This window comes from Magnolia sinica, chromosome 18, assembly GCF_029962835.1.
Source record: "Magnolia sinica isolate HGM2019 chromosome 18, MsV1, whole genome shotgun sequence".
Taxonomy (NCBI): Eukaryota; Viridiplantae; Streptophyta; class Magnoliopsida; order Magnoliales; family Magnoliaceae; genus Magnolia; species Magnolia sinica.
Window position 1 is genome coordinate 18,382,361 of NC_080590.1, and position 14,424 is coordinate 18,396,784.

Here is a 14,424-nt window from a genome sequence, read left to right on the forward strand (position 1 = left end):
ACCCAACATACATCTGTATGGGTGGCATGATCCCATAAGATTGGTATGTTCATCTAGTACAAGTAGTCCATAAACCATGGTGATACCAACTATATATAGGCAGCCGGATTCGGATCGGAGGCTACGGTCACCCCAACCAAGCGAGAATTGCCACGCATATCCTATCCAAAGTTGGGTCCGGCTAGATGAAAATTCCAGTTCTGGTACACGTCTATCACACATCTATAGTGTAATGGTGTTGAATGCTTGATACTATAGCAGTGGATCCAAGAACAAAGACTTCATGTTAACTTAAGATGCAATGCTTTTATTTTATTTTCCGCTGACATGTCACCTATATGTAACATGCAACGGGTGCAAAAGGTAGGCTGCATTATAAATATTTCCTGGCACGAAGGGATTGTTCATTCATCAGCGGTGTACAATGTGGAAATCAATGTAGAACCCGTGGCTAGATTCAATGTTTGTGTGTGGCCCACCTGATAAGTGGATTATTTTTTCAATTTCACTCGAGGTGATCTTCATGGTCCATCCCTTTCTATATAAGGGATGTTGTGTGTGAAAGAGGTCTTTGATGCTCCAGCGGGGAGTGCGATGGTTGACATGCATGCACTGAAAAAATATACATGTAGCTTCAAGTGTTAAACTGTCCGAATGGTGACTCTCACTTGCAATAGATTTCAAAATTTACATTAATTGGATTATTTGCATAGCTGATTGATGGACATTTATTAGATGGTTGAGATAAAAAAAACATGTGAGAAGGAGATAAAAATACACTGATTTCTCTGCATTATCTGGAGGGAAGTTATTTAATAGTCTGGCATAATATGTCAACTATGATACTTGATATGCCGGCAGTGAGATATATATATATATATATATTATATAGAGGCATGCTCTCCTACTCACCTACGCACATGCACACCTTTGCACACGTGTGATGGGTGTCGAATCCGAACGGTCCATAAGATGCAGAATCCTATGACACTTTAGGGTTAAATTTTCACCCTGATCTAAGATTCTGATTGGCCATAGTAAAGAGGAATTCAAATCAAGGGAAGAAACGGTTTGCATTTTTATGGCCCACCGAAGTTTTGGTTCAAAGTAAAAATCAGTATCAGGAGGTTTCATGAGGTTCTGCTTCATGTGGACCGTTTAGATTTTCAAGAATCATCAGATATGATGAGTTCTCACAAAAGTTCGTAGGTAGTCCGTGGTTCGCAGGTGAGCGTTCCGCTATATATATATATATATATATATGACATGCACTAATTAAAACCATTAAATTGTAGATTCCACTGTAGCAAGTCACTGTTCCAAAATCAGAGTTGGATATTTTCATTTTTAGCCTCCGAATAAATGTCTGTGTATCTGGTATTCAGAAGATCAAATAATCAGAATTTTTGGTTCATATATAATTCATATAAACTAAGATATGTAATTTGAATTACTTGCATGCTAGTATGGATTCTCCATGTAATTTCCAAGTGCCTGTACATTGTCCATCACCTTCCATTGGAGTATTAAAGTTTTTCTCCTTATTTTAAACTGTTCATTTGACAGCCAATCATTGGATGATCAGGACCGTTAATCTATGTGATTTTCGAGATATGATCCATCTGAAACGAATCCACAATTTGAACGGTCTGCATTTTAGTGGTGAACGATCACGGTTGCATTGTCCAAAAAGATCATATTGCTTTATTTGGTGAATCAAAAGAAACGTACAGCGTGATACATGTCTACGTTCGCCCAAGCAAATCAATAAACTGACGAAAGGAGTTCAGACCATTGACTATCGAGAGGTTAGATTCCTACCCTAGTTTTCCACTATTAAAAAAAATGATGATGACTCTTAAGAAATGCACAGGGTATAGTTTCAAGGGAATCCAGACCGTTAAAATCGATCATCCAACTGTGCATGAGTCATAACCTAAAATTCGGACGTAGGAGATAATTTTAACCATGTGAATTTTCCCTTTGAACCGCTCATTATTTTAATTTTAAACCGTCCATTGGATAGTTTCAATGTCTTCCCCAGTCTGATTTTAGATATATACTCGATGGACAATAAGAACCCATGATTTGGATGGTCTTCATAGCTGTGCCGTGAAGATGATCTTGCCATTTTTTAAATGGTGTGGAACTGACATAGGAGTTTACCCGAGAGAGAGAGAGAGAGAGAGAGAGAGGGCCTGGACACCGTACTCTGTTATAAATTACAAATAGAGAGAGTAGATCGGTTGGGCGCGGATTGGGTACTACCCTCACCATGGCCAAACTAGAGACGGACGGTCCTGACAGAGCTTCGTGGCCCTATATGAACTAACGGTGACAATGAGACTCACCGTTGAAACCTTCGTACAGCCCACCGTGGTGTTTATTCCCCCCCATCTAATCTGTTCATAAGGTTACATACACATGGATGAAAGGAAAACGTAAATATTAGCTTGATCCAAAACTTCTGTGGTCCCCAAGAAATTATCAACGGCATCTGTTCAATCTCCACTGCTTCATGTACTGTGGTACACTTGAGCTTTCGATTTTCCTACTTTCTTGCCTCATGCCTGAAATGATCTTTCAAAATGGATGGACGCCATGGATAAAACAAATACATCAAATTGGGCCCCACAGAGCACCTGTCAGGACCGTCCGTCTCTAGCCAGGTCCTGGTGAGGGTAGTACCCAATCCGCGTCCAGGTACGACTGAGAATATAATCTATTATTATAAGGAGAGAAACTTGGATACACTGACGGAGTCTGATGGTTCATACGCATGCACTCAGATATTATGCACCTGGCATACCTGTAACAAAGATCAAACTGTCCAAAATCTAAATAGTGGACCCCCTTATGGATTAGTTATAGGCCAACGATTATTCTGAGCTGATGCCCTAGTGGACATCTAATGGGTGGCCAAATTAAAAAGTCGACGGTCAAGCCAATCAATCTAATTGTATGGTTTTGGCCCACTTTCCGTGCGTACCACCACATGCACAGTTTATTTGACTTACATGCATGGCACGTGTACTTTCTGATTGGGTGTGGATGAATGATCATGATTTGCCGGGGCACCAGATGTACGTTTGCTAATTCCACACGCGTGCGAGACTTGTTCGCATCACAAGCGGCTGTATGTGCTCCTATGTGAAACATGTGTGGGATCTGAGCTCTCAATCAGGTGAAATACACTGTTTAGATCTTCTGACCTAAAAGCCAGTCTATTTAACATCTCTGGTGGGTCACAAGCATATCAAAACAAATGAACGACTAAACAAGTTGTAAGCCGTCCATTTGATTTGGATATTGTGGCCCCACTTGAAGAGTAAAATTGTCTAATTTTGTAATTAAGTAGATCTAAGCACTATTTCTAACACTATGAAGCTATTAGATCTGATACATGTGTTTCATACGGTGGATGAGTACGGATCTACAGGCGCGTTGAATAGCGACTCTCGTTGTAATATTCAACAAAAATTTCTGCTTGGTTGTTAACCGGACTACCAATTCACGTACATCTTCGCTCCTTTTCATGGGGAAACGGGACCCACTTCGTTCGGTAGTTGGCCATACACTTTCAACAAACGAGATCCTTGGAACTACCTGAACTGGCGGGGTCAAATTGTGAAGTACGTTTTTTTTTTTTTTAAATTTAAGCAATCTAGACCATCCATTGTATAGTTTCTTGATCGAAGAGTCAGAATCGTCCGATTGGTAAAAAAATTTCATGGCAACCAAGAAAATAGGTATCGCAACCAAATGAATAGCTCAAGACAACAACTGGACGGTTCAAATACCCTAATGAAATTAGGAGCACTAAAACTTGTAGTACTCCGAGAGCACCAGATCATTTATCCAAAACGTCACTGTCCAAATCACACCTACGGCGTCACTCCTCATCAGCGGCCACGGTCATCTTAAAATATTTCCATCTTTGCCCGTCCTTTCCATCCATCTATTTTAGCTGATATGGTATATGCAGTGATAGCTGAAAACTCTTCTCTTCATCTCTTTGAAACCAACTGAAGCAGAGAAGAAAAGCAGAAGAAAATAAAAGAACACAATGCCAGGGGCTTATACACCCTACTCCAGTGTATTACAGCTCTACTTCAAGAGAAGAAACCTCCTCACCATAGCTCTAATCACAGCCCTCTGTTCCGTTTCCTACATCATCGGCTCCTGGACCCACGCCTCAGTGGGCCCCACCACATCCTCCTCCGTTCTCCTCCCTTGCCCCACATTAAAACCCCAAAATCCCACCACCACTGACCTCGACTTCTCCACCCACCACTCTGCTGACGAGGCGTCGTCCGCGCCGGCGCAGGCGCGCGAGTACCCGGCCTGCCAAATCAGCTACAGCGAGTACACGCCGTGCGAGGACACGCACCGGTCGCTAAGGTACGCGAGGGAGAGGCTGGTGTACAGGGAGAGGCACTGTCCTATGAAGGACGAGCTGCTCAAGTGCCTGGTGCCAGCGCCGTACGGTTACAAGAGCCCGTTCCCGTGGCCCGCGAGCAGAGAAATCGCGTGGTTCGCGAACGTGCCCCACAAGGAGCTGACGGTCGAGAAGGCGGTCCAGAACTGGATAAGGGTCGAGGGGGACCGGTTCCGGTTTCCGGGTGGTGGGACCATGTTCCCGCGTGGGGCCGACGCTTACATCGACGATATCGAGAGCCTTGTCCCTTTGACGGACGGCTCGATCAGGACCGCCATCGATACCGGTTGTGGGGTGAGTTATTTTCTTTCATTTTCTTTCATGAGAAAAACTTCGATACTCTGGCGCAATGTGATGGATGATACGCAGGCAGTAAGAAATTACTTGGAAATTGCATACGTGGCGCATAAATAGTCGAATTTAAGCTTATATGGTTATCCGATTATCGGATTGGTGGACATCTATTGGACGGTTGAAGATGAATAATTTTGCCAACGGTCCGATTTTCACAAGGAAGTATATATCCACAAATCAGATGTTAGGATTGTTCAACCATTAAGATTTTTGGGTTGTAAGTTTTAACCAGAGTTTTACACAATTTAGTCGGTTTTCTTTTTGAGTTGATGTATTCCACTTATACAATTTCTGAATGCCTGCGTATCACACGTCATACGCAACCAGAGTATCGTATAACTCCTCTTCTTTCATTTTCGTTTCCTCGGCGTGGACCGGACGCGGTTGGTTCGGAACTCGAACCGGAAAGTGATCGGCTGCATGCAGCGTTCGCAACTTGTGGTCCAGCCGACATGCGACTCGTGTAAGACATCAGTACCATGAATTGTAGGCCCCATCATGGAACAAAGAAGATGTTGGTCCGCCCATCAGATGGGCCACAACTTTCAAATCAATGGAAATCCGGCAGTCTGACTCAGCATACATGTGCAGACGCACCTAGTGAATGGATCTGCCTTGTTTTCGACAAGGGCGATCGTCATGGTGGGGCCTACCGTTTTAATGGGTCGGATGTCCTTCATAAGCATCATCTTCGGCGAGAAAATGGTGCGTTGCATGTAGGTAATCAGTCTCGTCTTTGAGTGCGTGGGAGGAAGTCATCTATTGGCTATTTCACCGGAGCGGATTGCGTGTAATCCTACGTGCCCGGGGCTGTGTGGGGCCCATAGATATGTCCGTTACAAATCTACTCCGTCCATCACTTTTGAAAGATAACAATAGGACAGGATACTAAAAATCAGGCAGATTCAAGACTCATGCGGACCATACCACACGAAGCAATGGGGGATTGGACGTCTAGCTGTGATAGAAGTTTTGTATCTTGTTGCTGCAGTTTATCTGAGTATTAATAATTCCGTGACCGGTTTGGATACCATATAAACATTGAGTTTGTGGCAAACACAGATTTTCTGTTTGCCTGCATTGCGATTTGGCCACGTCACCACTGTCGGCATCTAATGCAGCAGTTAGTGATGAGGTGGAAATCCCTGTTTGTCAAACAGAAGATCCGGATTCATAAATATCATGTTTAGCTCCAGGAAGTTTCAACGGTGGAAATTGTTGTTTCCACTGTTTCGTTAGCGTGGCCCACCTGAGTTTTTCATATGCATTATTTTTAGAATTCTGTTTATTGTAAGTCTTTGAAAACGGATGGACGGAGTGGATTTGTCATGGACATATCCGTGGACCACACATAGCCCGGGGCACAGAGATATCTCTGTGTCCGGGGTCACAGGCAATCCGCCACACTATTGCACGTGGCGTACGTGTACAAACGGTGTCAAGTTGTGATGCCGCATTGTGGGGGAAGCATGTCTTTAAAATTGCATTGATGGACGGTTTAACTACAGTCTAACTGATGGACATCAAATGAATGGGTAGAATTAATTGATAAGAGGTCCTAATTCAACGGGCAAAATGTGATGACGAAGAACCCCAGGTTAGTGTGATTTTTGAGTTATGATCCATCCAGCATGGGCTAACTATTTCGATGGTTTTGATTCAATTACACAAATGTCCCACACACGGTGGATGAATCATCACCTTATAAAAAATGGCGGATGAATCATCACTGTCTAAAATCAGATGGTTGGTATAAAGTCTTTTTGTTTGATACAAACAAACTTTTTAGGCCTGACTATGTGAACCGTTTAATTTAATCTGGGCCGTTGAATGTATAGATCACCGTTTTTTTTTTTTAATCCAAACCGTTGATTAGATGGAGTCACCGTGGATACCCATGCGCCAAATTAGATTGTAATTTTTTCGGTGAATGTAGACTGTTGCTAGGTTTTCTTTGTTATCATTTATTTTCTGGACATCCTTCAAAGGATAGGATCTTCCTGTCTGGTATATTTTTGCCTTGGATCATCTAAGATGGGGTCCAAAATATCAACGGTTTGGATCGCTAAACCATCGGCTCCACTTCTAAGAAACTGAGAAACCGTGCCTATGTCCGGTGCCCGAGCAAATACGTAGTTGGCTCAGGGATTGACGTTTGGAGCCTATGCTTTCGTTGATCCTGACCATTGATTATATGTGCCTCGTAACGAATGGTAATGCACGGAAAATGCCCCGAATTTGAATATGGAGGATCCTCAACCGTAGATCAATGATAGATTTACAGGCCACTGTTTGAAGGGTTAGAATAGCCCGATCCTGAATCTTCTTTAGGGCATCTCCCATCCAGAATGGGTTCCATCAGATCAACGGTCTTGATTTATGTTCCATTGTCAGAAACCTAAATTTCGTCAGGGAGCGGATTAGGTGTCAGTGGGTAACCCTTACTGCGGTGCACCTTGATGGTTTTTTGTATATCCACGTTGTCCATCCATTTTTCCATCCCATTTTAGTACGTGGTCCAAGAAATTAAGCAGATCCAAATCTCAGGTGGACCACCCCAAAGGAAACAGTGGTGATTGAACGCCCACCATTAAAAACTTTCTAACTGTAATGTTTATTTTCCATTCAACCTGTTTGTAAGGTCAAAAAGACCTGGATGAAGGGAAAATCCATGGATCATCTTGATCCAAAACTTTCGTGGCCCACAAAGTTTTTAATGGTCATTCACCAGTATTTCCAGTGGTGTGGTCCCCCTGAGATGTGGATCTTCTTATATTTTGGGATCAGGTCCTAAAATGAGATGTAAAAACGGATGGACGGCGTGGATATACAATGGTTTCATGAAAGTGTCAAAGTGGGCCCCACACGATCAGGGTTACACCTAATCCGCTCCCTCTTCGTCAATGGTCAATGGTCAATTGACTGACTCTATTCCAATATTGAATGCACTTGCAAGCTGGCCATGTCCACCTTCGAAAGCGCAAGTCCCGCTAGATGTACCTTCCTCCGGTTAGACTCGTCTGACGATACGGCTAGTCGCTTGCGAACTTTGAACATGAATAGTTTCCTGAACTCTTGATACACTTTTCTGCATCGACAGGTCTCATGATTTGGAGATCTAGACCGTTGATCGAATTGTAACTGTCGTAGATGGGGTACACTAGAACACATACCTATATTAGAGGTCTATGACTTATCAATCAGTGGCTGAAAAATAGATGGTTAGTTAAAATATGCCAACGGTTAAGAAAAGGTCCACTAATTCGATTGAGAAGATCTCCTAATATGGTAGATTATTGGATCATCCCACATCTGGGGTGGTCTTCCCACGATTAACAGTCTGGATCCATAGAGCATGGGCCCCACTTGTACCCGACCGGGTGCATCCGACCCTATTCACGTTTGTTTGGATGAACAGGGAAGTTCCTCATCTTTCCATCATTACATGTGGAGTCGTTTTTGGTTCATCCAAACCATTAAGCTGATGGACCCGATGATGGATGGTCAATATGCTAAAATCTCCGCAGTCAACTCAACCTTTCCATTGTTAGCATGCAAATACGGAATGCACCAACAGACCACAGTCAATGGAGGAAAGAGAAAAGATTCAGGGCTACGATCTTCCAGTTCGTATCAGGAGCATGGTCTGTCCGTGATGGGACCCATCAGATTAATGGCTTGGATAAGCCAACCTTTAGAAACTCGTCATACGGGGGCGGATTGGTCGGTGACACAGCACCACCCAGCTAGGTGGCGTTGGGCACTCTCGGCCCACCACGATTTATGTATTTTATATCCAAGCCGTCCATCCGTTTTTCTAGCTCATTTTAGGCCTGGAGTAGGTAGATGAATCACATTCGAATCTCAAGTGGACCACACCACAGGAAACAGCGATGATAATGTCAACCACGGTTGAAACCTTCTTAGGACCCACCGTAATGTTTATTTGCCATCCAGACTGTTGATAAGGTCAGAAAGACCCGGATGAAGGGAAAACACAAACATCAGTTTGGTACAAAACTTTCATGGCCCCAAGAAGTTTTTAATGGTGGGCTTTCAATTACCACTGTTACCTCTGGTGTAGACCAATTGAGCTTTTGATCTGTTTCATTTTTTTGGATCGTACCTAAAATGAGCTGGCACAACGGATGGACGGCGTGGATAAAACGCATATACATCATGGTGGCCCCAGCGCCCAACACCACCTAGCTGGGTGATGTTGGGGTCATCGCCCAGCCAATACGCAAATACGCACGGAACGCGGCCTCGTTTGAAATATTCAAACGTCGGGTCTAACAGTCGGCAAACTCAAATTATCAGGTCTGAAAGTTTGTACTGCAACACATTACTAACAAACGTGCCAATTGAACAATCGTGAAGCCCACCATATAAAACCTTGATTATGGTGGCCCCCACACCGATAACTATGAGATCTAAAAATCCATTGTTAATTGATCTCCCAACCTTCTACAATTTTCCCGCCATTTTTTGAATAACGACGATCCTATGGTTATGAAAATATCGAGCCGTTTTGTTTTCGTAGGTAGCGAGCTGGGGAGCTTACCTTCTGTCCCGAAACATCACGGCCATGTCGATTGCACCGAGAGACACGCATGAAGCTCAGGTGCAATTCGCACTGGAACGAGGTGTCCCGGCCATGATCGGAGTACTCGCTTCCAACAGGCTTCCATACCCGTCGAGGGCCTTCGACATGGCGCATTGCTCACGTTGCCTCATTCCATGGCACCTCTATGGTAATTTAGTTCAAGAAATAAAAAACCATCTTTGAATTTTCCGAAGATGGAGCTCATGGGATTTCTACTAACACCGATATATGTGTTGGATTGTGAAATAGATGGGCTTTACCTAATTGACGTCGATCGAATTTTACGTCCGGGTGGGTATTGGATCCTTACAGGCCCGCCAATTAACTGGAAGAACCACTGGAAAGGCTGGAATAGAACAGAGGAGGACTTGAGTAATGAGCAGTCTGCGATCGAGGCGATAGCAAAGAGCCTTTGCTGGAAGAAGTTGAAGGAGAAGGGTGATATTGCTGTTTGGCAGAAACCCACTAATCATATACATTGCAAGCTCAATAGAAAGCTCTTCAAGACTCCAAAGTTCTGCTCTGCTGAAGATCCTGATTCTGCATGGTAAGTTCTATCTGAAAGAAAATTTCACTGTATGATATTGAAGAGGTGATTCATGGCCTATGTGCCAACATGGTATACTTTTATGGTTTCAGCCATTCATCAGGTGTGTCCCTGGGCTCATCCATTCGTCGGGTAGGCAACACATGTACATTGAATATAGACAATTAGTTTTTACTCTGACTGCTTGTTGATCTCATCCACAATGTTTGGAGCCTGATGAGTGGATTTGACTGATTTATGGGACAGGACGCATTTGCAGTGTGCCCCACTTGATGAATGGCTTGGTACTTCTGGCACATGTGTTTCTAATCACATCTTCAATCTCTCATTGGAATTGTCATTTCTCATCACAATGAGTTAGAACAGTTTGGAATGCTGCCGCAGGTACACTAAAATGGAAGCCTGCATAACTCCCCTGCCTGCAGCTACCACAATACAAGAAATTGCGGGCGGGGATTTGAAGAGATGGCCTGAGAGATTGATAGCAGTGCCACCGAGGATTAGCAGTGGAAGCCTGGAGGGAGTCACACCAGAAATGTTCCTAAAAGATTCAGAGCTCTGGAAGAGGAGATTAGTACGCTACAAGTCTCTTGTCAATCAGTTGGGGCAGAGGGGCCGGTACCGGAATTTGCTCGACATGAATTCTCACTTTGGAGGGTTTGCAGCTGCACTTGCTGATGATCCAGTGTGGGTCATGAATGTCGTCCCTATCGAGTCGGAAATCAACACGTTGGGAGTAGTCTATGAACGTGGTTTGATTGGGACATACCAAAATTGGTAAGGCTTAGCAATTCCATGATAAGGATCACATATAATTCAAAGATTTGTGTTTGTTCACATATAAAAAAGGAAAATTGATTTCCTTTCCGTGGCTTTCCCTCAAAGAAAATGAGTAAAAACAATTCCTGAATTAGGAGAGACATATTTCATCATTTCACTGTTGACCTTTTAACATTTTCATAAAAAAACAACACTCACAGCCTAACAGAATTACTGCCGTTTTTCATTTTTCTATTTCCCATGGATTACATGACGGTTTTTCCATTTCTACATTTTGGATATTCTCTAACAGAGCCATATAAGTTTGTTTTGTTGCAGGTGTGAGGCCATGTCAACTTATCCGAGGACGTATGATCTTCTTCATGCTGACTCGGTGTTTAGCCTCTACCAAGACAGGTGATTAATTAGACAGGAGCCCAGCTAAAGGGGACTCATGCTAGTGCACTTGCAGCCCACATATGTCAATGTGGTATACATGCGCCAGTGCCGCTAATCAGGTGGCACCCATCATGTAGATGCCCTGGCCATAATGTCATGCTGATTTACTCATCAGGAGAACACTCATACAACTGAAATGGATGGATGAAAATGTCGACCAATGGTTCACATTCATCATACATGTGTGGCCCACTGTGCAAGCAAAATGGCCCGATATTTTGCCGGGGCAGCTAAATGGTGGGCCCCACCTGATGAGCGACTTCAATCCGGCACACACATGTAGAGATGAGAATCAATTATGATTTTTCACTGATTTTTATTAAACGAAATAGAGTACATATACACAGAGGAATAACAAGATCACTCCTAAATACAAGAGGAAGTCGTAGTCTTAAGGAAGACTCAACTAATCTGCTATATACAAGGAAATATTTGAATTTGAATAAAGATCTGATAATTATCAGATCTTTATTTAAATTCAAATATTTCCTTGTATATAGCAGAATAGTTGAGTATTCCTTAAGACTAGGACTTCCTCTTGTATTTAGGTGTGATTTTGTTATTCCTTTGTGTATATGTACTTTATTTCGTTTAATGAAAATCAGTGGAAAATCATAATTGATTCTCATCTCTGCATGGTATCAGAGCCCATATCGATTCCTCCCCATTATTAATTTTTTTTTTTCTCTCCTTCTCTTCTTTCCTCTCTTGTTTCCCTCTTACTCTCTTGCTGTCAAACACCAAAATGACAACACCAAACTCCACCAACATTACCTCTGCCACTAGTCCTCCAAACACTGAAATTCCTCTTATCACCATCAACATATCGGCTCAAGCACCACTTAAACTCACCTCCACAAATTACCTCTCCTGGAAGCTGCAATTTGAAACTTTATTTATTGGATATGACCTCATTGGGTATATCGATGGATTCAAACCATGTCCTCCCATCACCATCATAGCAAACAACACTGCCACAACCAATCCTTCTCACAAACTTTGGATTCGTCAAGATCAACTGCTAAATGCCTTAATGCCCTCCTTTCCATCAACAAAAACTATAGTGTTATAAAATGCTGCATTTGGGTCCTTTTTCAGATGTGAAATGGAAGATATTCTGTTGGAGATGGATAGAATTCTCCGGCCAGCAGGAGCTGTGATCTTTAGAGATGATGTAGATATATTAGTAAAGATCAAGAGCATAGTGAATGGAATGAGATGGGACAGTTGGGTAGTGGACCATGAAGATGGACCCAAGAAGAGGGAGAAGCTTCTGATAGCCACAAAGCAGTATTGGACAGCACCTGACCCACATCAAGAAGAATCCAACGACAGCCAGACACTACAGCGATAGTGGCATACAGAGCTCCACCCATGTTATTTTGTTTGTTTTTTCATTCTTAAAATGCAATTCTTTCAAAATGTGATTTGTGTAACATCTGTTTCTAGTCTAATAAGAAAACAAGAATGAAAATATTCAGATCATTGCCCCGCTTTGTCATCGCTAGTGCATTAAGATTAGTATTGCCTTTGAATTTAAGAGGCACTTGTGTCTAGTGCTATAGACCATTGATCTGGTATTAACTGAAAAAGGAGCAACAGCAATGGCAGCTTATTATCGACTTTGAGGATCTCACTTCCTTTGTGTCACCACTCATTGAAGCAAATTCATGTAATTCGCATGATAATTTTCAGAACCTTCTAGAAACACTAGTAAGGGCACTTGGTCATTCCAAAACATGGAGCTTCCAATTCTAAATACACAACGAGCGGTTAGGATTCATGAGAATGTGATGCAAGCACATTCATTGGTTGAATAGAAGCTGAGTTAGGTAAATCATGCAAAGTAGGCCTTTGGTCATTGAACCATATAGGTGTAGAGCTTGTGGAGGTGTAGATGTGGTTGGGAGTAATGGCAGCTGCAAAATCAATCCTCTCTCATTGCTCAATGTCTCAGGCTGTGGTTGTGCTTTTCCTGCTGGCTTTAATGGCCCACACCCAAGTGGTCCAGTCCCAGAACTGCACGGCCGAGCTCATCGACCTCAACTCGTGCGCGCCATATGTGGTGCCTGGTGCAACTGCGTCCCCCAACAGTCAGTGCTGCTCTGCTGTCCGAGAAGTCAATCATGATTGCCTCTGCAACACCATGAGGATCGTCTCCCAAATCCCTACCCAGTGCAATCTTCCACCTATCACCTGCGGTCTCTCTCTCTCTCTCTCTCTCTCTCTCTCTCTCTCTCTCTCTCTCTCTCTCTCTCTCTCTCTCCCTCCCTCCCTCCCTCCCTCCTGCACCCCATGGTCAATGTATGCGTGAGATCCAGACCATTCATCACGTGGGCCACACAGTGCATCCAGTGTGGTCTGAGAATTAGGACTGTATGTCCAGTAATCGGTACATCACATGTACATCGAATCTGAACCCTTGGTAGATGTTTCTAATGGCCCATTTCTTTTCCTGAAAATGCGTCCACATGGGATGACTAGATGGGGCTGATTTTTTTACGATCCACTAAATGCATGACCTGGATTTTGGACAACCGTTGGAACGTATGGTGAGATTGGAATTAAGCAATTAGCTTTTATTTCAATTCAATGAGAGAAGAACTAGTGCCCAAAACCCACAGAAAAACACCAATATGGAAAGTGAGTCTCACCTGGATTTATGATAAGATGCAATGGATATAATATGATAGCTGCTCATCATTTTCACCTTAAAATACATTAGTTGACTAACTTATATTTTTATTTTTATTTTTCAGTGCCAGGACCATGAGCGGGCTGTGGGCGGAAGACCGAATAAAATTCCCACATTTCCTCTGTTTTTTTTTCGTGTTCCCATCTGATTTGTAAAGGAGCAATGCCATGCAAATCAGATTAGATGGAAGTTTTTGATGTTTAAATAAAAGAATAGTTACACTTTTAAGTGTTTACTATCATATAATTCTCTCCTTTTTTTTGGCCATTTCTTGATTGAGCCCACTTGAATTTGTGTTCGTATGATCTTGACCATCCATTTAATCAGCCGAAGAGTTATGGGAAGCTTGACATTGGTTGGACCATCTTTTCAACTAATTAACAGCTTTCAGATCAAGTCTAAAAACAAATCATGGCAAAATTTATTGTTTTATCAGGAAAATCAGACTGATTATGATTGCTCCAATCAAATCTGGGGCTATTGATGTGGCCCAACTGATGAATTCTAAGTGCACTTTAAACGTACGCCCTCACACTTTGAAACAAGGAAAACGCATGGAAGACCGG

General features: G+C 42.8%; 2 protein-coding genes across 2 annotated transcripts; both read left to right on the forward strand.

Moving 5' to 3' along the window:
* Nucleotides 1-4,051: 4,051 nt before the first annotated feature.
* LOC131233897 (probable methyltransferase PMT16) lies at nucleotides 4,052-12,648 on the forward strand. The gene is made up of 6 exons (XM_058230737.1): nucleotides 4,052-4,732; nucleotides 9,336-9,546; nucleotides 9,648-9,945; nucleotides 10,330-10,722; nucleotides 11,044-11,121; nucleotides 12,262-12,648. The coding sequence occupies exons 1-6, from the start codon at nucleotides 4,067-4,069 to the stop codon at nucleotides 12,515-12,517; spliced, it is 1,902 nt and encodes a 633-aa protein (XP_058086720.1). The 5' UTR covers nucleotides 4,052-4,066; the 3' UTR covers nucleotides 12,518-12,648.
* A 412-nt stretch (nucleotides 12,649-13,060) lies between these two features.
* On the forward strand, nucleotides 13,061-14,014 carry LOC131233899 (protein 108-like). The gene is made up of 2 exons (XM_058230741.1): nucleotides 13,061-13,364; nucleotides 13,923-14,014. Exons 1-2 carry the CDS (start codon nucleotides 13,061-13,063, stop codon nucleotides 13,934-13,936), a joined length of 318 nt encoding a protein of 105 aa, XP_058086724.1. The 3' UTR covers nucleotides 13,937-14,014.
* Nucleotides 14,015-14,424: the final 410 nt, after the last annotated feature.